The 20,138-nt window shown below is 46.1% G+C and overlaps 5 protein-coding genes across 5 annotated transcripts; 2 read left to right on the top strand and 3 right to left on the bottom strand.

Moving 5' to 3' along the window:
- Positions 1–285: 285 nt before the first annotated feature.
- LOC108112373 (sodium/potassium-transporting ATPase subunit alpha) lies at positions 286–3,181 on the bottom strand. The gene is made up of 6 exons (XM_017222203.1): positions 2,999–3,181; positions 1,370–2,944; positions 1,225–1,316; positions 771–945; positions 468–706; positions 286–409 (listed from the first exon to the last, which is right to left on the bottom strand). Exons 1-6 carry the CDS (start codon positions 3,179–3,181, stop codon positions 286–288), a joined length of 2,388 nt encoding a protein of 795 aa, XP_017077692.1.
- Positions 3,182–3,365: 184 nt separating this feature from the next.
- Positions 3,366–4,222, bottom strand: LOC108112374 (sodium/potassium-transporting ATPase subunit alpha-1). Its single transcript, XM_017222204.1, has 2 exons — positions 4,019–4,222; positions 3,366–3,962 (listed from the first exon to the last, which is right to left on the bottom strand). The coding sequence occupies exons 1-2, from the start codon at positions 4,202–4,204 to the stop codon at positions 3,396–3,398; spliced, it is 753 nt and encodes a 250-aa protein (XP_017077693.1). The 5' UTR covers positions 4,205–4,222; the 3' UTR covers positions 3,366–3,395.
- Positions 4,223–4,519: 297 nt separating this feature from the next.
- On the bottom strand, positions 4,520–11,206 carry LOC121530531. Its single transcript, XM_041819748.1, has 3 exons — positions 11,175–11,206; positions 10,714–10,982; positions 4,520–4,607 (listed from the first exon to the last, which is right to left on the bottom strand). Exons 1-3 carry the CDS (start codon positions 11,204–11,206, stop codon positions 4,543–4,545), a joined length of 366 nt encoding a protein of 121 aa, XP_041675682.1. The 3' UTR covers positions 4,520–4,542.
- Positions 5,555–10,464, top strand: LOC108113149 (5-oxoprolinase). The gene is made up of 6 exons (XM_017223658.2): positions 5,555–6,034; positions 6,092–6,404; positions 6,938–7,700; positions 7,799–8,814; positions 8,880–10,080; positions 10,135–10,464. Exons 1-6 carry the CDS (start codon positions 5,590–5,592, stop codon positions 10,285–10,287), a joined length of 3,891 nt encoding a protein of 1,296 aa, XP_017079147.1. The 5' UTR covers positions 5,555–5,589; the 3' UTR covers positions 10,288–10,464.
- On the top strand, positions 11,192–19,908 carry LOC108113092 (small subunit processome component 20 homolog). The gene is made up of 6 exons (XM_017223537.1): positions 11,192–11,350; positions 11,412–13,776; positions 13,835–16,687; positions 16,751–18,612; positions 18,672–19,298; positions 19,358–19,908. The coding sequence occupies exons 1-6, from the start codon at positions 11,306–11,308 to the stop codon at positions 19,790–19,792; spliced, it is 8,187 nt and encodes a 2,728-aa protein (XP_017079026.1). The 5' UTR covers positions 11,192–11,305; the 3' UTR covers positions 19,793–19,908.
- Positions 19,909–20,138: the final 230 nt, after the last annotated feature.

A 20,138-nucleotide genomic window follows, 5' to 3' on the forward strand; every position in this document is an offset into this window, starting at 1 on the left:
GAGAAAGATATAAACGGATGGATGCACTATAAAAGTGGAAAGTTTAATGCAACACCCAGACGAGGAAAATTCCATTCATTTGAACACACGAAAAGGATTTCTAAATCATTTCTGGTGCAGTGCTGTGATTATTATTATGACTCAGTTAAGTGAACTGACACTTGATTATTCCGTTTTAAAAATCTAAAAAGTATGCTTATATTGGCTTTCATTAATGGAGCTTTTAATGCAAAGTGTATAATGATATTTGTATTATTTCTCCGTCGGGCCATAACATCTTTATGGTCAGTACATAGTGGCCCGCTCGAGCCAACTGTCCGGGAAAAGTCGGAGGAAATATCTGCGAGTTGTTTCAAGAAACACCAGTAGAACCACGAATGGGCAGATGGTCCAGAGGAAGGAGCCAAGGCTGAAACAATAAGGCAACAATGTCACAGTGCAGAGGTCAAACTCACAGAAACACCCACTGTAGTTCGTTGGTTCCGTCCAGTCGCAGGCAAACAATGGTGTCCAGGTGGCACATCCCAATGCAGAGGCAAATCAAATAGACGACCGCCAGACTTAGCCCCCGGTTTTGGAAGCCGTGGGCCAGGAGATTGGCACGTCCGGTCTTGGTCAACACCAGGTTGGTGCACTGCATCGTGATGAGGCTCATCAGGCAGAGAGAGGACATTTGGCACTCCAGCTGCTCTCGGGCTGCACTGTTCTGCGGGAGAATAGGAATTGGGCTTGGGCTATTGCTGGAATAATATATAAGTAGTTATCGCTACCCATTCCTGGCCGAAAGAGTCGGGAATGTCGAGGAGCGTGTCGTCGTGCCACGTGATATGCTGGCCCACCAACGTCCTGGGCATGAATCCCTTGTCAGCCATGAACACGAAGTAGGTCATGAAAACAGCGGCGGCTTCGATAGTCCCCACAAGGATGTGCGACACAAAAAGTAGTCTACAGGATATTTTTGGCAAAACATGAAAACGTGAGCAAATTAATTTAGAATAGAAGCATATTTCCTTGTTAAGCTATTGTGTTTTTCTAAAATTCTCAAGAGAAAGAGTTTCGTCCTTTGAAAGTTTACGTTTGTTAAGGAAACATTGCCTGGGAATTTATTAACCAACTTTATGTTCATGCAGATATGTGCTTTATGTATACATAAACAGTCGCTTTAATTGCCTTGTTATAAATTTAGGAAACTCCTTTACTAATATTTTGTGAATATTAACCTACCGACTATTGAGCAGGAAGTCATCGTACACTTTGGGCATCTGAAGCATTAGTTTCTCCTCTGGGGGCTCATAAATTATGGTCATGGCAGGTAGCTGTGGGAAAATTCAGTTTGGCCAGCCAAATTTGTGAAAGCCAACATACTTACCAAGTTTATAAGGAAGGCCAGGGCGAGTGCATCCATAATGTGCATTTGAAAGGGAATCCGGAGTATGAAGAAGCTGAAGTACATCAGTAGGATGGTCGTGTTGGTGGCCAGGCAATAGGCCAGAGCCTTCTTAAGGTTCTCGAACAGCCACCGACTATCGTGAACAGCACTGACCAAAGTAGCAAAGGAGCGGTCAAGCAGGATGAGGTCTGCACTGGCCTCGCACATGGCTGCACATCCGTACTTGGCCACGCCCACATGACCGCTACGCATGGCGGGCGTGTCATGGAGGGTTCCTCCAACGACGGAAACCACAGCTCCCATGCGACGACATGCATCCACAATCCAGTGGTGCTGCTCCGTGCTCGTTTCAGAGCACACCAAATCCCGTTGAGCCATCAACAGTTGTTCGATGTGCCATTGCTGGTGATGTGGCTTCTCTTTGGCGAACTGAGACATATCCACTATATCTATGGTGCTTGGGGTGCCTATGGTCTGATTCTTTAAAATATCCCAGGGCTCCGAAATGATGCCCACATCCATAGCAAGAGACTTGACTAGTTTGCGTTTGCGTCGACTGACCAGAATTAACTTAATGCCCGCCGATCTGCATCGAATAACTGCCTTGGGAATGGTGCTCCTATGCGGATTGTTTGTGGCAATCATGCCCAGAAACCGTAGGGAGAAGGTATCCACCGCCAGATAGTCCCGGAACTTATACTCTGCGTTTTCCAATCCCGTGTTTGTGTTAACCTGGGAAAAGCGACGGAACTCAATCTCATTGCTCAGCTCCTTATAGGCAAAGGCACGGACGTGGCGACCCGCCTCCAATAACCCATCCGCCAGGGTAAGTATAATATCCTGCAGCTGATCATCCAACGGTAGCTCCTCGTCACGAATGACGAATGTGGAGCATCGACGGAGCACCACATCGCAATGGCCCTTCATCAGCATGATGAGCTTCAGCTGTCCCTCAGCATCGCGAGTCCTGTGCACCGTCACTTGGACTTTATCCGCACTGGTATATTGTTTATTGGCCACCTTCTCGTGATCGCGTCGAAGCTGATCAATATTTGGCAAGACTGAAAGACCAAACTTAAGTAGGGCGATATCTAGGATATTTCCGTACATATCCTTCTGCATTTTGGGCACACCAATGCTCCCTGGACAGATGACCGCATCATTGCAAAGAACTGAGGCTCGGATCAGCTCAATAAAGCGAGGTCCCAATGCATTCCGATCCAAGTCATCGACGCTAAGCAGTCCCATGTCCACAAAGATCTCCGAAACTCGCATCCGTTGCTTGGTCATGGTGCCTACTAAATCGGTGACAATAACGGTGGTGAGGCCCACTGTGGTGGTGCTGCGAAGGTTCCTCACATGGCACTGCTTCTTCTTCATTTCGTTTTTCGCTCTTTTCATGCCCCAGTATAGGATAAATGGCAGATAAATGGGTGTCAGCCCAACCAGTAGTGAAAGATTGACTTCATACACGATTTCACCCCGCTCAAGTCCGGTTGTGAATAGCAGCAGGATAAACACGAATATGGCCACGAAAATCATATAGTAAACGATCTAAAAGGATAAAGGGTAAGAGGTAGCCTTTTTGGAATCCCGAATATTACAAACTTGTGTCTGATGTCTTTCCACACGAGTCTGAGGTCGCTCCTTGAAGCTGAGTGCCGTCATCATTCCAACATCAGTATCCTTTCCACAGGCAATGGCCATCCCATAGCCATAACCCTTGATCGCATGACTGCAGGCAAAGCCCACGTTGCCGGAACTCCATTTTGATAGGGATTTGGAAGTCATTTCTAAGCAGTTTTAATTCTATAATGTCACTTTGACAGCTTTGTTTTGCCATAAGAAATATAAACTGAACATCACTCTAAAAGCGTAATACATAATTACCGAAGAAATATAAACTAAAATCTAATAAAATCCTAATGTTTAAAATTACAGTTACAGTATTAACACCTTTTCTGAAGAACAAAAAGTAAAAATTTAGATAAAGGAACCAAGATTATTAGATTATGTATTCAACTCGGGAATATCTCTGCCGTCCCTCATAAGCCAACGGAGTGATCTGCACTGGCTTTGAATAACCCGTCAAAGCCACGTTATTAACCTCCAACCCGGAGGCACTATAGAATCGCAGATCGGCTGGCAGTCGCTGACCATAGCTGATGGGCAAGATATCGCCAATAACCACGTCCTGGGTAAGGATGATCTCTTTTTCCCCATCCCTTATCACAGTGCAGTACATGGGCATCAATTCGTCGAAAGTCACGAACATTTCCTCGTTATCATCACCCTGCAGATGGAGCATGAGTCCTGCGAGAAAGAAAAAGAGGAGAAGGATGATGCCGGCGACTAGAAACTCCGGGTCCACTTTTCCTTCGACAACAAAGTTAATCTCAAATATGTAGTAAATTGCAAAACAGGCGATGGAACTCAGGAGTATGAAGATGCCCAAGACGCTGAAGCAGTCCTTTAAGAACTTACAAGGGCGCACATCCTGCTTAAGAGGAAGCGGTAGAACATTCTTACCATTCCGGGCCAGCCTGATGCCCGCCGCCTCTGAGGTTAGACCCTGTGGATGCTTAAATGGTTATATATCTGATGTAATCGAGATTTTCCTTATCTCACCTGGGAGACATTCGCCTCCAGTCTGGCGCAGAGCTCTCGAAATGGCCAGATGTGCAGATATGGGCCGTAGTACTCCAGCCACATTTCATTCTCCGTCTGCTGCAATTCCTCCTTGTCCGCTTTCTTCCTCCTGCTTTGCCACCACTTCCCTTTCCATTTCAAGATCCGTTTCAGCCCGAACACCATGTTTACAGAAAACTCTAGGCAATTTGTGGAGCTGTGTTTTCGGCGTGTAGAACTGGCAAAATGGCTCGTAAAAATGCCATCAATGTTCTCACATAAACCAACCTGCAACTCCCACTGTCACTTCACTCATTCGGTTGGTCCGGGGTCAGGGGTCATGGGCATTAGGGGTCATAACGGTGCCAAGAAAGAGAGAAACAATCTGAACGGTTCCGCTGGGAGTCGCAATCGAAATCGCAAATCGACTCAAATTGATACGCCGCCTTTCTGCAAACAATTGCGCCCAAAGGCCGATTCCGTGATATTGACACTGACTTGCCGGCATGTAGCATACGCCGTATTTACAAGCATTCCGTCCGGAATGCGCTCTTTATGGCCTCGTTTAATAAGTCATCAAATTTCATTGCTGCCAAGTAAAAAACAGATAAAACATGCATTTGCATATATTTATGAGTTGCGGGGGCCATCAATGAAACGGGCAAATTTTAGCGTTTTCGCTCAATAAGTTCGAATTGGAACAAACTACGCTGGCGGATGATATGTGAAATTATTGACGGTAAATGGGTTCTTTTGTGGCAGGATAAAAAAGGCATTAAACTACAGGCAAGTATTGTATATTTAATTAGACAATAAATACTTTTTCAATGACTACTCTACGCTGTTTTTAAGGAGCGTTGTTAGTATCGCCCATAAATACTATGTTCATGGCCAGAAATAATTAAATGTCCAAATTTCTTTAAAAAAGTCAGTTTCGGAGGGTGTATCTGAATATCAGTCAATAGTTCTTGACTTGTCAAAATACATTTTAGATGTTTTCACGACTTTATAAATAATATTCTCCTAAAGAGCCATACTATTATAAAATCTTTATGATTGAAAGTATTTTTAAACACCTACAAATAATAAAAAGTAACTCAATTTCTGTGATTTATTTCTCGCCGAGTTGAAAAGATTGAAAGCATTTAAATGTTAATTATTAAACAGGAATAACCACTATTGCTTGGTTTCCAGGATCAATAGCCTTTATTATAGGTAAAAGAAAACAATTTAAGAAATTTAGTATAAAATGCAGAAACGGTTGCGAAAAATATAAGTTATAAATATTTTTTAAAATATACTCAAATTATTTTTATTGTTCCTAAAACTTTTGGAGCTAAACTTCGTGAAATCTATGCTCTGTTTTCTCGCCCACTCTTATTTCCTCTCTGGCATTCTTAATCAGCTGATCACGACTGAGAAAGCTTTTTAGAGCTTTCAGAGAGCAGAGATCGGCATATGTACATATATACTATATTATCAGCCACCTGTATATAAACGGCATGTGGCACTTGTTGGCCGCTCAGTCTTATTTTTCCACTCCATCGCCAAGAAACAAAACAAAGAACAGAATGTCGGGCAACAAATACTGTTTCGCCATCGATCGCGGAGGCACCTTCACGGATGTATTGTGCATCTGTCCCGGCGGAAAAGTCCGCACTATGAAACTGCTCTCCGAAGATCCGGAACGTTATAGCGATGCCCCACGCGAGGGCATCCGCCGGATTCTTAAAGAGGAGACCGGGGAGGATTTGGCAGCCAGTGGTTTGGTAGACACCTCAAAAATTGGATGGGTTCGCATGGGCACCACCGTGGCGACCAATGCTCTATTGGAGCGTAAGGGAGATCCAGTGGTTTTGGTGGTGAACAGTGGTTTCCGGGATCTGCTCTACATTGGCAACCAAGCGAGGCCAAAGATCTTTGATCTTAATATTCGCAAGCCTGCGAATCTGTATAAATCCGTAGTCGAGGTAGACTGCCGCATTGTTCCAGAGCAAGCTGAGCGGTGTGAGCTGAGTAAGTCAAGGTGCTCTATAATGCCAACCTCAATTGCTATATAGAATATCAATACAGATCACAGCTGGAAGGTGCTGGAGGGTGTGGCCGGCACCAAGTATCTGGAGGTTCGCCCAGTGGATGAGGTGGCCGTACGAGAATCTCTCTCCGCCGCCCGAAACCAGGGTGTCTCTTCTGTTTCCGTGGTATTGGCCCACAGCTACGCTTGTCCGGAACACGAACTCCGGGTGGGAGCGATTGCCCGGGAGCTAGGATTCAGCCATGTAACTCTATCCCACCAGGCGATGCCCATGTGTCGGGTGGTGGCCCGTGGCTATACCGCCTGTGCGGAGGCCTACCTGACACCCCATGTGGATCGCTACTTGGCCAGGTGAGTGCATCTAATCTCTGGTTTGTAAATTAGCCGAATGACCCAGCTCTTTTCGGGCCCAAACATATTTTTTAGAGAGTCACCATAAAGATAAGCTAGTAGTCAGACTGAAAGCGAAAAATAAAACAAAGTTAGCAAACATTCAAAGCTGAGATAGGGTTACGTAAAGTAAACAAATCGAGAATAACAAGAGATATAACTTATGTGATTGTACTGGTCTATAGATACCCCTTAATAGTATCAGAACATATAAAACTCAAATACATTGGAGAAAGCTTTTTAAAATAGTTAAGTAGAAGCAGCTTAATTGGGTTTTTTTTATTAAAATAATATTTTTAGATTTGTTTAGGTTTTATTTGATTATTTCTGTTTCTTACCCCTATCTTATCAGAACATACCCGTTTTCTCGAATCTGAAGGGTATGAAAACAAAAGCCTGCCTACAGTGGCTGCTAAAATATTGGGAACTCCTGAACGCTAAATTTACTATTTTGGATTAAGATATTAATTCGAATATCTTTTGTAATTCTTCAGTTTTAAATCTGGTTTTGACAAGCAATTGGAAGGTGTAGATGTGCTCTTCATGCAATCCGATGGAGGCCTGACCAATATGGAGAACTTTCGTGGAGCGCGTGCCATTCTTTCCGGTCCAGCGGGTGGAGTTGTAGGATACGCTTTGACAGGAGCCCGGGAAACAGATCTACCACTTATCGGTTTCGATATGGGCGGTACCTCGACAGATGTGTCCCGCTATGCCGGAACGTATGAACACGTGATCGAAAGTACCACGGCTGGAGTAACTATCCAGGCTCCTCAGTTAGACATCAATACCGTAGCTGCAGGTGGCGGATCAAGGCTGTTCTTTCGATCCGGCATATTTGTGGTGGGTCCGGAATCAGCAGGATCTCATCCGGGACCTGCTTGCTACAAGAAGGGAGGCCCGCTGACAGTCACCGATGCCAATCTTATACTGGGTCGCATTCTGCCGCAGTTCTTCCCCAAGATCTTTGGTCCGAAGGAGAACGAACCGCTGGATCATGAGATCGCCAGAAGTAAATTCGTAGAGTTGCAGACAGAGATCAACGAGCATTTGAAGGCTTCCGGAGATAATCGGGTCTTGAGTGTTGAGGAAGTGGCTTTGGGATTCATTCGAGTGGCCAATGAAACTATGTGTCGACCTATTCGAGCGTTGACTCAATCACGAGGATTGGATACAGCTAATCATGTACTCTCCTGCTTTGGAGGAGCTGGTGGCCAGCACGCCTGTGCCATTGCTCGGAACTTGGGGATTGCCAAGGTAGGTGAAGCTTACAGATTCCAAAATAAAACTTAAATTAGCACTTACTTTATTTTTAATAACTATTTGATTGATCAAAAACTTACTACTTCGTTCAGGTTGTAGTTCACAAGTACGCTGGAATACTTTCCGCCTATGGAATGGCCCTGGCTGATGTGGTCCAAGAGGTTCAGGAGCCAAATGGCCTGGAGTTTAGTGATGCAAATGCCAAGCAGCTAAAGGAGCGATTAGATGCCTTGTCGCAGCAATGTCACGACCAGTTAGCTGAACAGGGATTCAAACGGATTGAACTGGAGCCCTTTCTGCATTTACGGTACGAAGGCACCGATGGCGCTTTGATGGTTGCTCCGGCAACTGGAAAACAGTCCTCGGCTTCAAATCCTCTTTTAGCAGCATACGGGGATTTCAATGCCACCTTCTTGGAGCGCTATCGCACAGAATTTGGTTTCGTATTGCAAAACAGACGTATCATTGTGGACGACATTCGCATTCGAGGATTGGGCAAGAACGACACACCACCGGAGTCTAAAGTTCAAAATGCCTCTGAAGTTACACCCCCAGCTGAATCGAATTCACAGTGTCGTCTTCACTTCGACCAGGGCAGCTTTGACGCACCGATTTACCTGACCAAGAACCTTCTGGCCGGTCATAGGATTACTGGACCAGCTGTGCTTATAGATCAGCTCTCAACCATAGTCGTCGAGCCAGAGTGCAGTGTCCAAGTTACTCAGTTCGGGGACCTTATCATGGACGTCAAGACGGGTGGAAAACATGGCATTAATGCAGACTTGGATCCAGTGCATCTGAGCATATTTAGCCACCGTTTTATGAGCATCGCCGAGCAAATGGGCAGAGTACTTCAGCGTACTTCGATTTCAACAAATATCAAGGAACGTTTGGACTTTTCGTGTGCTCTTTTCGGACCGGATGGCGGCTTGGTAAGCAATGCTCCCCACATTCCTGTTCATCTTGGAGCCATGCAGGAAACTGTCCAGTACCAGCTGAGAGTGAGAGGGGAAACCCTGAAGAACGGCGATGTCATACTGGCTAACCATCCCTCGGCAGGAGGATCTCATTTGCCCGATTTGACGGTCATTACGCCAGTTTTTTATGAGTGAGTTTTTGGTGCTTTTAGGTACTAAGATACATGTTGTTATAATTGATCCAAAATTTTTTTAGGAATCATCCGAGGCCTGTTTTCTTTGTGGCTTCCAGAGGTCACCATGCCGATATCGGCGGCATTACTCCGGGGTCCATGCCACCGCATTCCACCTCGTTAGCACAGGAAGGTGCTGCCTTTAAGTCCTTCCTCATCGTGGAGAACGGCCTGTTCCAGGAGCAACAAATAATCCAACAGCTTACCACGCCTACCGCTGCAAAGGGAGCGGTAGGCACCCGGAACCTCAGCGACAACTTGTCGGATTTGAAGGCTCAAATTGCAGCCAATCACAAGGGCATACAGCTGGTGGCGGAACTGATTGACAGCTACGGATTGGACGTGGTGCAGGCCTACATGTCGCACATCCAGAAGAATGCCGAATTGGCGGTTCGTGATATGTTGCGTCAAATTGGTCGGGATACGCTGGAACGCACTGGATCCACGGTGCTAGAGGCAAAGGAGTTTATGGACGACGGCTCTCCCATCGCCCTTAAGGTGACCATCGATGCAGAACAGGGATCAGCTCTGTGCGACTTCACCGGATCAGGTGTGGAAGTCTGGGGAAATTGTAATGCCCCGCGAGCAATCACCTTGTCCGCACTGATCTACTGCCTGCGATGCATGGTGGGCCATGATGTGCCCCTTAACCAGGGCTGTCTGGCTCCCATCCAGGTGATCATTCCGAAGAACTCCATACTGGATCCGTCTGAGGGTGCCGCCGTCGTTGGTGGAAATGTGCAGACATCGCAGCGCATCGTGGACACGGTGTTAAAGGCTTTCGGAGTCTGTGCCGCCTCACAGGGATGCATGAACAACATTACCATCGGCGATGAAACTTGGGGATACTATGAGACCGTGGCCGGAGGAGCTGGAGCCGGACCCGGATGGCATGGAGCCGGGGGAGTGCATACCCATATGACCAACACCCGCATAACCGATCCGGAAATCCTAGAGCTACGCTATCCTATGATTTTAAAAAGATTCTGCCTACGCACGGATGACTCTGGTGGACGGGGGAAATTCAACGGCGGTGAGGGTGTGGAGCGGAATTTGCTTTTCCGTAAACCTGTGACCCTATCCGTCCTGACGGAGCGACGAACCCTCCAACCCTACGGTCTTGCTGGCGGAGAATCGGCCAAAAGTGGTCGCAATTTGGTGGTCAAGCGAGATGGTCGAGTGATTGCTTTGGCTGGTAAAACCTGCATTGATGTGGAAGCTGGGGTATGTTTTGCTATGATTAGTTTACGCTTTTTGGTACTAAAAGATCTTTTGCAGGACACTTTTGCCATGAAAACTCCTGGCGGTGGAGGATTTGGACCAATTGAAGAATTTTCTGGTACCGGAGACGGCTTGAATCAGGAGAACAGCAAGCGACACGTGGAGCGCGGAACGGTTTTCAACTACCTCCAGTCCCAGGAGTCTGCCTAGTGTTTTAATTTGTTTTTTTTTCCGTGTGCCATATCATTCAAAGTCTTTTATGTTTTATGTTTAAATGTGATATATAATATTTTTAGTTCAAAAATAAAAATATGTCGCTTATTTAGCATTTTTAATTTCTCGGCTTAGAATTCAGCCTTAAAAGAATACATTTCACAATAAGTAAAATTAAAAATTGTAATTTTTTTAAGTAAATTACTTTTTTATTTTATACGAGGGTGGTACTTAGCCTCCAAAAGAAAAACGAAAATTTCCAAAAAGTACCGACTTTTTCAAGTTTGGAAACAAAAAGAAGTCACACGGGGCCAAATCTGAAGAATATGGTGGATGGGGTAGCTGTTCCTAGCCCAATTCGACCAATTTGGCCGTGGCTAGGGAGGAAGAAACTCCTTAAACACTGCTATGAAGTGGTCTTACGGTTGCATTTGTTGTCCGGAGTGAGCAAACGCGGAACCCATCGCGCCGACAGCTTTCTCATGCCCAAAATCTCATGCAGGATATGACCCACGCGGTCTTTTGAGATGCCTACTGTCTCAGCTATCTCGCGTATCTTCAATCGGCGGCTTGCCAATACGAGATCGTCGGTTTTTGTCGGGTGATTCTCCGTGTTAGCCGTTTCCGCGGACACGTCCGCAATCAAAACAAAACTACGAGTCCGATTCGGCTGAAATTTTGACAGCAGCCGTCTACGAGAATGTACTACCCGATAGTGAATTTCTCTTGCGAGGCGGCGAGGCTACGTACTTATCGGACTGCCCTCGTATTTATCGTAAGAAATTTGAATAGTGCGCCCAGTCTTATCCGATATCCGATACTATCGATATTTTTAAGGGAACATATGTTTTCAACTTGGGAAATCGCCGACTGCCAATCGATACTTGTGCGTAAATATGTTTTGCACGTGTTGCATTTGAATAAAAGGTGTCCGTAAACAAAAGTGTTTTTTCCGTAAATTAAAGCAGCTAAGTGCAAATGAAGTGATCGGACATAAAGTCTTAAATATAAAAACATGGCATCTTTAGCGGAAAAAACAAAAGACACCAATACATTTCGAGTGAGTGTCCCCAGAAGTCTCACGTTTTTGGAGCCCCGACTCATATAATTTTTTCACGCAGTTCAAATCTTTCGGAGATCGGGTTAATGAGATTGACCTGCGACACTTGGCCCTCTACCACATCGGCCACAGGAACGAGGAGCTTGAAGAAGAGGAGAATGCCACTTACTTCCAACAGACAATTCAGAAATGGAACGTACTCAATCTCACCGAGGAGTACAACTACTTCAGCAAGCGATGTCGCAAGATAGTCACTTTACCGCAATTGTTGCATCAGAAGGACTTCGTGGTGGATCTTCTTCTCGAGCGTCTGTCCACCGCCACGAACCTGTCCCAGCAGCCGTTGCTGGAGTTGCTCTACGTCCTGGCCAGGGATCTTCGCGAAGAGTTCTACCCGTACTTTCAGCGCGTGCTAGACCGTCTGATCTGCTTGCTGAATACCCAAGATGCGGAGCAGCTAGAGTGGACACTTATCTGTCTGGCGCACCTGTTCAAGACCCTCAAGCCGTATTTAAAACGAAACATTGGTGTGGTATTTAATGCTATTCTACCGCTCCTGGATGAGCAGCACTACGCAGAACATGTGACTAATTTTGCTGTAGAATGTTTTGCATACATAGCCCGAGATGTCCGGGACTTCCCCCGTTTCCTTTCCTATGTCCTGCAGACTGTGCTGCGGGAGCAGGTGGAAAGCGTTCATGGTTGCGGCCGGCTCATATACGAAATTCTGCGCGGCGTCAACGGGCAGCTGCACAACTCGGCATCGGAGATCTTCGCCCACGTCTTGGAGGTGCTGGTCAACAAGGCTTCGACTCACACAAAAGCCCAGACAGAACTTCTGGGTGATATTGTAGAGTATTCCTTGGGACTATTGCTCAACTTCCTGCATTCGGATCAAAGCAGCATACTGTGGCAAAAACTATGTTTAGCTGCTAGCAGTGATAGTGCCAATTTACTGAGGCTGATTGATCTAATGCTTCCCCTGGTCACTCACAAAGATGGACGCTATGTTTCCGAGCTTCCACTAGTGGTTGCCACTCTGCTGAAGCTATTGGAGCGGGATGCGGACTCTCTCCACCCCTTAACAACCTTGATTACCAGTTTGCTAAAAGCTCAGCATACTCAACTCACCCAACTGGATGCCAGTCGTCTGCTGCAGAAACTTCTTAGCATAACACGTTCACATGTCTCCGTGTATGAAGACGCCATTCTGCAGCTACTGGACTATCCACAGTTTGAGATTCTGGTTTTGCCCAATGTCATTGGATACTATGAGGAGCAGAGGCAAACAAGAGCGCTAGAACTCCTAGCTCGCATTGTTCAGCATAAAAGACCACTGCAAGTGGATGGCAATTCGCTTGCTCAATGGGTGGCATATCCCATGCAGCTAAAGCAAAAGGAGACCATCAAGATCGTAGAGCAAGAGCTCCTAAAGTTGGACCTAAGTAAAGAGGATCATCATCTTCTTTTAGTCCTGGTACCTAACTTGAGAGGATTTAACAAACAGCCTTTGGAGGACATATTAAAGGCAGTTCTTCAAAAGTTTTTAAATGATAACGAAAAGGATTTTACCCAGCTTCTTTTGATACTTCAAACTTATGCCTTGCTCAAGTTTAAGTTGCCAAATGGTCTAAGATCTAGTATTACTGATTATCTTATTCCCGAGCTGGGAAAGGACCTTCGTGCATTGGCGTGTTTGCAACTAGTCCTTCTTGAAACCCCCAAGAACGATCTTTCCACTTCGGAAGAATTACTTTTCTCGATTTCCAGCCTATTAAGCCAACCTGTGACGCTATATAGACGCTTAGCCGCCCACTGCTTGGATGTGCTGAACTCTTCGAACAAATCCAATCCGTACTCCTACTTTTATGCCGCAACGTGTATCGAACCCACTGTACACAACTATCGTGAGCTGCTCCTCCAGTTACAGCAACTAGAACCAGCATCTGCTCAGTTTAAACAGTTCTCCCAGTTGCCACATTTCAAAGAGCACGCTGTAAGCCTGTTGCTCGGATTGCTCTACAATAACTTCAAGTTTGTCTGGGCGCCTGTTCAACAGCTCCTGGCTGCATACGCCAAAACTATGACAGCAGATGAGTTCTGGAACCTGTTCAAGGCAAAATTAGTAGAGACTGTCGCCTGCATAGATTACAAAAAGGAGGTTACGATACTGCAAGAGCCATATCAACGGCACTATCAATCAGCGGCGTTAACTATGCTCCTTCCTCTGGCCGGGGAGCAGCAATTGACTCTTCAGCAGGCCCTCAACTATCGTCAACTTCTATGGCAAAGCCTGCCCAAGCTGGGAACTCTTGCAGAAGTGAAGAACGCTGACTTAGTGAGATTATTTTTGCAATTTTTGGAGAAAGAGTACCGGTCTCAGTTGGAGAAATCGGAACATACTTGGAACGTGAACGAGGCGACAGGTAAGTTATTCTACAATTTTTGTGATAAGTAATTTTATAAATTTCTTAATTTTCTTAGCTGTTGAAATTGATGCCGAGGACGATGATGAAAATGAAAGCAAGCCAGAACACAGAGGCCGTCAGAAAAGAAGAACACAAAATGCCCATACCAAGTTCATACTACAAACATTGCAGTTGAAACTGGCCTGTTTTGTCTCTCAGCCAAATCCCAAAGCTCTGCATCGGCAGGCGGAAATGCACGACTTTTATCTGGAACTTCTAGCTGGTCCGAATTCCCAGTTGCAGAAGTTGGCCTTGGACTGCCTCGCGGCATACAAACAACCAGCGGCTCTAGTGCAGCAGAAGGATCAGCTCTCGGGTCTCATTGATGAGGAAAAGTTCAAAACATCGCTCAGTGGCTTTGAACTGGCCAGCATTCCAGCACAGCAAAGATCGGAACTGATGCCCTTTATGCTACGTGTGCTTTACGGCAAAATGTTGACCAAGGGTGTCCAAAAGCAATTAAGTGCTCAGCTGAGGAAAACTTTGATTCTTCGTTTTTTGGGCCAACTAGAGGAGTCGGAGATTATGGACTTTCTGAAAATGGCCTTCGGAAGGTTTACTGCCTTCACCGATAAACCGGTGAACGAAGTTGCTAAATTTGCTAGAGACTCATTTGATCCGTCAGCGGTGATTGCAGCCAAGCAGCTGCAGAGGATCGTCAATCTACTGGAGCTCATTCGGAAGGAGTTTGCCGGCAAACTAACAGCTGACTTCCAGTGCTATGTTCTTAAATTGCTTCTTCTCGTGGGCAGTGTTGCCCAGGAAGTTATCAATGGAGAGGGGAAATTAGTAGCTGCATACAAGAATGTGAAGCACTCAGGTCTGCAGACACTGGTGAACTATTTCGGCCAGCTGGTTGATATGGAGGAGCTGTGGCAGGAGACCGAGATGAATGCTATATGTGATGTGTACCTTTGGCCAGGTATCGCTCGGCTCTCGCAGGACTCTATTCACACACCAACCCCAATGCTAAAGCTGCTTCTTTTGTGGGGCGCAGAACCACGCTACCAGAAATGGTTAAAAAAGAGTCCTCCTGACGATAAGCAACCTATAATGGATCATCTGATGGCCTTGTTACTGAACGATAAAGCCAAACCGAATGTCAAGCGGTCGCTTCTGCAGGTAGTAGAACACCTATTGGAATCGGCTGCAACAGAGGAGTTCGGAACCGAGGCCTTATCTATTGTGCATCCACACATCCCAACTATTCTACAACAACTGCAAAACAGTTGGCGCCACAAGAAGGCCGGCAAGCAGACACTTGATAAGCGAGAACTTAATATCCTTACCCTTATTACATCGCATGTGGAGGAGCCAGATACTTGTGAACTACTCTTACAGGTGCTTCTGCCCATATTCACCAAGCAGTCGGCTTCTGCTGGTTCGGAGACAGTCGTTCAGTTAGTCACTACTTTGACCAATCTACTAAAGCGCGTGCCCAAACCTCAGGATTATGTTCGTCCGTTGGCTCCGCTGTTCGAACAGGTCAATGTGCTGCCTGCGAGAAAACTACTTTGCGAAATCTTGGCTGATATGGCGAAAAGACTTCATAAGGAGGCGAAACAAAACTCTGAACTAGTCCCCACAGCCGTATCCTTGCGGGAGTGGGTGAGGATTATCCTGCTCTTGAATGCCTGGGACAAAAGGTGGCTGGAGCAACCGGACTATGATAAACGTCTCGAAGGACTTTCGGAGCTTAAGCAGATGGTGGAGAAAAAAGACAAGAAGATAGACTTGCAACTTGGAATTCTAGTGGTCTACAACTGCTTTTATATGCTCCGCAACGATTCGGATTTGGGAATGAGAGTAAACATAGGAGAACTGCTAAAGCCATTGCTTCCCCTGATAACTTTGCAACTGGAGGTGAAGGAGGACATGCATTTCTGGCTGGAAGAAACGCTGCTTCCCTTACTGCAGCGCTGCATTAGAGATGAAAAGCACGAGCACGCCAGAAGCGAGGCCCTCGGCTTACTTGGAGAACTTGCACGACAATGTCCAGCTGCACACGAGATCCTGAAGGATCTCTCACCTCTTACTGATAAGCACGACCTGGAGGTGGACTTCTTTGAAAACACGCTTCATTTGCAGACGCAGCGTCACGGCCGAGCCCTGCAGCGACTGGTGAACATTTCGGGAGGATCTTGGCGACAGGCTCCGCCTTGCGCCCGTACCCTTACACAATTCCTGCTACCGCTGGCGACACGTTATCTGATGAACGAAAAGCACTCTGGCAAACACACACTCGTGGATGCCGCCATCGAAGCAGTGGGAGTCATGAGTGAGTTCCTACCCTGGACGCAATACCATGCAGTACTCCGATACTATCTCCAAAAACTAAGACACGCCCAGGGTCAGCAGAAGCAATGCGTCCGACTAGTAGTACGCATTCTAGACGCTTTTCACTTTGATTTGACCCAGGCGCAAACGGATCTAGCTACGCTTGCCAAGCTCAAGGAAAAACTGTCTGAGGAAGTTGAGGAAAAGGAACCTGCTGAGGAGTCGCAAGAACTTAAGACGGAAGAAGATGCTGATGCCGAAGAGAAACCCCTGGGAAAAGAAGAAGATCAATCAGACTTTATTGATTTTGAAGAAGGAGAAACAACGGAACCGGTGGTGGAACAGCAGCGCACTCAACTGCTAGCGCCCAACGCCGCCAAAAAGGTCATGGCCACCATTACCACAGTGTTGCTTCCAACACTTAACCGTTCAATCACTGAAAAAACTAACTACGACACCAAACACAAGGTAAACCGTCGACGCCTGAGCTACGAACGCGAAGAAGAGGAGATCCAGCGAGTGCCTATTGCCCTGGCTATGGTAAAACTTCTGCAAAAGCTTCCTTTGGAATTGTTGGATAACAGTCTGCCTGGTATGTGTAATCCCTAACATCTGGAATGTATGATATCACCATTTACAATTTAATTTCCTCTAGGAATCTTCATGAAGGTGTGTACCTTCCTACGATCCCCTCTGAAATCCGTTCGAATGCTCACCCGTGACATTCTCAAGAAGATTATGATCACCTTGGGTGGCAGCTACTTGGGAATGCTGTTAGAGCAGTTGCAATCTCTACTCACACGAGGATTCCAGGTGCACGTTCTCTCCGTGACTCTTCATGGCGTTTTGGATGCTTTGAAGGGGGATCTAAAGCCTGACCACATTGAAAAGTGCCTGCAGAATCTGCTGGAAGTTGCTCTGAATGACATCTTCGGCGATGTGAGTGCCGAGAAGGAGGTCGACAAAATTGTGTCACACACGCCAGAAGCCAAGCCGAGTGCAAAAAGTTATCTCACGCTTCACATAGCCGCTCGTTACATTCGAGACAACTGTTTGCTGGATCTGCTTTTGCCATTCAAGGAGCATTTGGCTCGATCGCACTCCCGTAAAGTTACGCAAAAGATTCAAGAGTGCTTTGCCAAAATCGTCGGTGGATTGGTGGAGAACACACACATCGCAAGGGAAAGTCTGCTGATCTTTATATACGGCACAATGTCGGAGAGCATCAGTGACCTTCTGCCAGGAACCCAGAAACGTCAGCTCACAGAAAAGGAGCAGGCCCTTATGAAGAGATCTCGTCCTGATTGCCTAATCCTACAACCGGCACCAGGAAGGCGCAGTGTGGCTACAGGCAACAAGCAAGTAAAATCCAATGCACAAGCCAATGCACACATTCTGGTGGAATTTGGATTAGAGCTCCTACATTTCGTGCTGAAACGAAAAAAGCTAACAGATCTGGATTACCAGCCTTTCCTGCACCCCCTCTTACCACTTCTGAAAGATTCTTTAAGCAGCAATCATGCCAGGACCACAACATATGCCCTAAAGTGCTACACGGCCATTTGGTTAGGAGAGTACGAGCTTTCCGAACTTAACACTGAGGCACTTCAACCGGTGGTGGGTTGCATGTTCCAGATTCTTAAGAATTTCTCGACTTTTGGAGCCACCAGGCAAGAGGAGAATGCCCAGCTGGTCAGAGCAAGCTTCAAATCAGTGGTGGCACTGCTACGCAAATGCCAGGATTACAAACTCAGCAATGAGCAGATTGAGCAACTACTGCTACACATCGAGCAGGAGTTGCAGGAGGGGGAATGTAGCAGCCAGACCATGGTGTTTACTCTGCTCAAGGCACTAGTGGGACGAAAGGTGGACAACCGCTCCCTGCACGATCTGATGAAGCGTTTAGGAGATCTTTCGATAATTTCTCCATCAGATTATGTTCGAGATGAATGTCGTGGCATTCTGCTCACCTATATTATGGAATATACTCTGCGCCAGAAGGTTGAACAGATGATCAAGTTCATGTCGGTTCAGTTGTGCTACAGCCAAACCGCTGGTCGTCAGTCGGCCATCCAGTTTATGCACTCCATCATCAACAAGTTTCCGCAGCTGATTCTGGTGAAGCAGTCTGAGTTTCTATATCTTTCTCTGGGCACTCGATTGGTTAACGATGAAGATCCATCGTGCCGTCGTAGCGTCGCCGCTGCTCTGGAAGCTCTGATAGGTCGTCTCACGAAATTGGAACGTCAACCCCTTCTGGATCTCACACTGCTATTCTTCACATCGCCACAGTCCAGCCAAAAGCCAGGAGTCCGGGAAATGGCTGCTGCTCTTCTGTCGAGATTTGTCCAGGCAGAAAAGGCTGGCTTTGCAGAAAGATTACCAGTGGTTCTTCCCATTCTGGTTAATGTTTTGACTTTGGGAGATGCCGATGCGGGCGGAAGATTCGTGCGGGCTCCAGGACATATTTCAGTGGATTTGGATGATACTGATTTGCATAAAAAGAAAAAGCGAAAGGTAATTGAACTAATTCAATTAAATTCCATGTGATTTTTAAATATTTTCTTATTTTCAAGAAAATTGAAACCCTTCCTGATGAAGAAATTTTGCTGGGTGAACAAGACAATGAATCGCGCTTGGAGCGACATCAGAGGAGAGCAGACCATCAGTTAATCCAACTGCAGTACTGCCTGTTGAAGATTTTCGAGCACTGCGGAGAGACCTTACTCAGCAATCCTGAACTTTCTGACACTATCGATGAACTGGCCTATGGTTCTCAGCGACTACTGGGACACGATCATAACTGGGTTCGATGCAATGCAGCCAAAATTCTGACTCACATTTTGGCGCACTTCGATTACGCTTACGTTGGACAACAGCTGTCCGGCATTAAGAAAGAAGAAGGAACTGAGAAGACCTTGTACTTTATCTATGCACAACCGGCAGATGATATCAAATCTCTGGTGTTGGATCTGTGCGCCCAGTTCACACCTGGAGAGACTGTGCAGGAAATGATCGACGAGTTGTCTAAGATTTTGTTATACGTCGGACAGATGCTGAGGGATGTTCCGTTCAGTTTGAAGCAGGAGAAGGATGCTGAGGAGAGTGACCAGATTAACAAAATTAATCTCAAGTGGCTACTCCGAAATATTCGTTTCTTAATCAACAAGGAATTGGCCAAGGCGCCTCACGATACCAGTATGGTATGTATGACCATATAAATATGGAAGAGTATAAACTAATTTAAACATTCCAATTTTAGAGGACAGCTATGTTCACGCTCATAGAGGCTCTGTGTACACTTCTTAGTGTAGAGTCTGTATCCCAATTGGCTCCCTCTCTTCTCCAGGCTCTGGTTCGTGAAATGTCAGAGGAGGATCAGAACGTAGACGCAGAACTGCGCCAACAAGCCCTCCGTGTAGGCAGTCGACTAAGGAAACGCATCGGAGCCGATGTCTACGACAAGCTCAGGAATGCGGTGCAGACAAAGTTGATGGCTCGTCGCGCTGAGAGACGCAAGGTTGTGGCCCAGGAGAAGATACATGATCCGGAACGGGCAGCCAAGCGAAAGGCTGGCATGCAGGAGCGCAAGAAGGTAGCGAAGCGTCTGAAGGCGGCTGTTGTCCGTGGCAAAGCGCCTGATCTAAAGCAAAAGCTCAAGAAACGCAAACGGAAAGCAGAGATGGATGAATTTTAAATAGTTAGTCGGTTGTTTTTTAATCTAAGTTGTTTATAAATAGAACGGAAATATACCGGAAACTGTAGCTAAGCAAAATGTGAAAAATACATGCTGTTTTTGCAATAATACTTTAAGTGTATCAAACTATTTATTTATTTATTTAAAGCTGGCTTGAGGTTGAAAACGATTCTGCTGGTCCAAAATGGGTAGAAATACTTTTTGAAAATAAGAGTACTGTATAAGGACAAAAGTACGTTTTATTCATAAAGATAATTTAATCAATACGAATACACGTTTAAAAAATGTAAACTTTGGCGCTTTCTAGCGGTTGATTTTTATTTCGAGCCCTATCGATAAAGAAACT

This window comes from Drosophila eugracilis, unplaced genomic scaffold (genome assembly GCF_018153835.1).
Source record: "Drosophila eugracilis isolate 14026-0451.02 unplaced genomic scaffold, ASM1815383v1 contig_90, whole genome shotgun sequence".
NCBI classification, from domain to species: Eukaryota; Metazoa; Arthropoda; class Insecta; order Diptera; family Drosophilidae; genus Drosophila; species Drosophila eugracilis.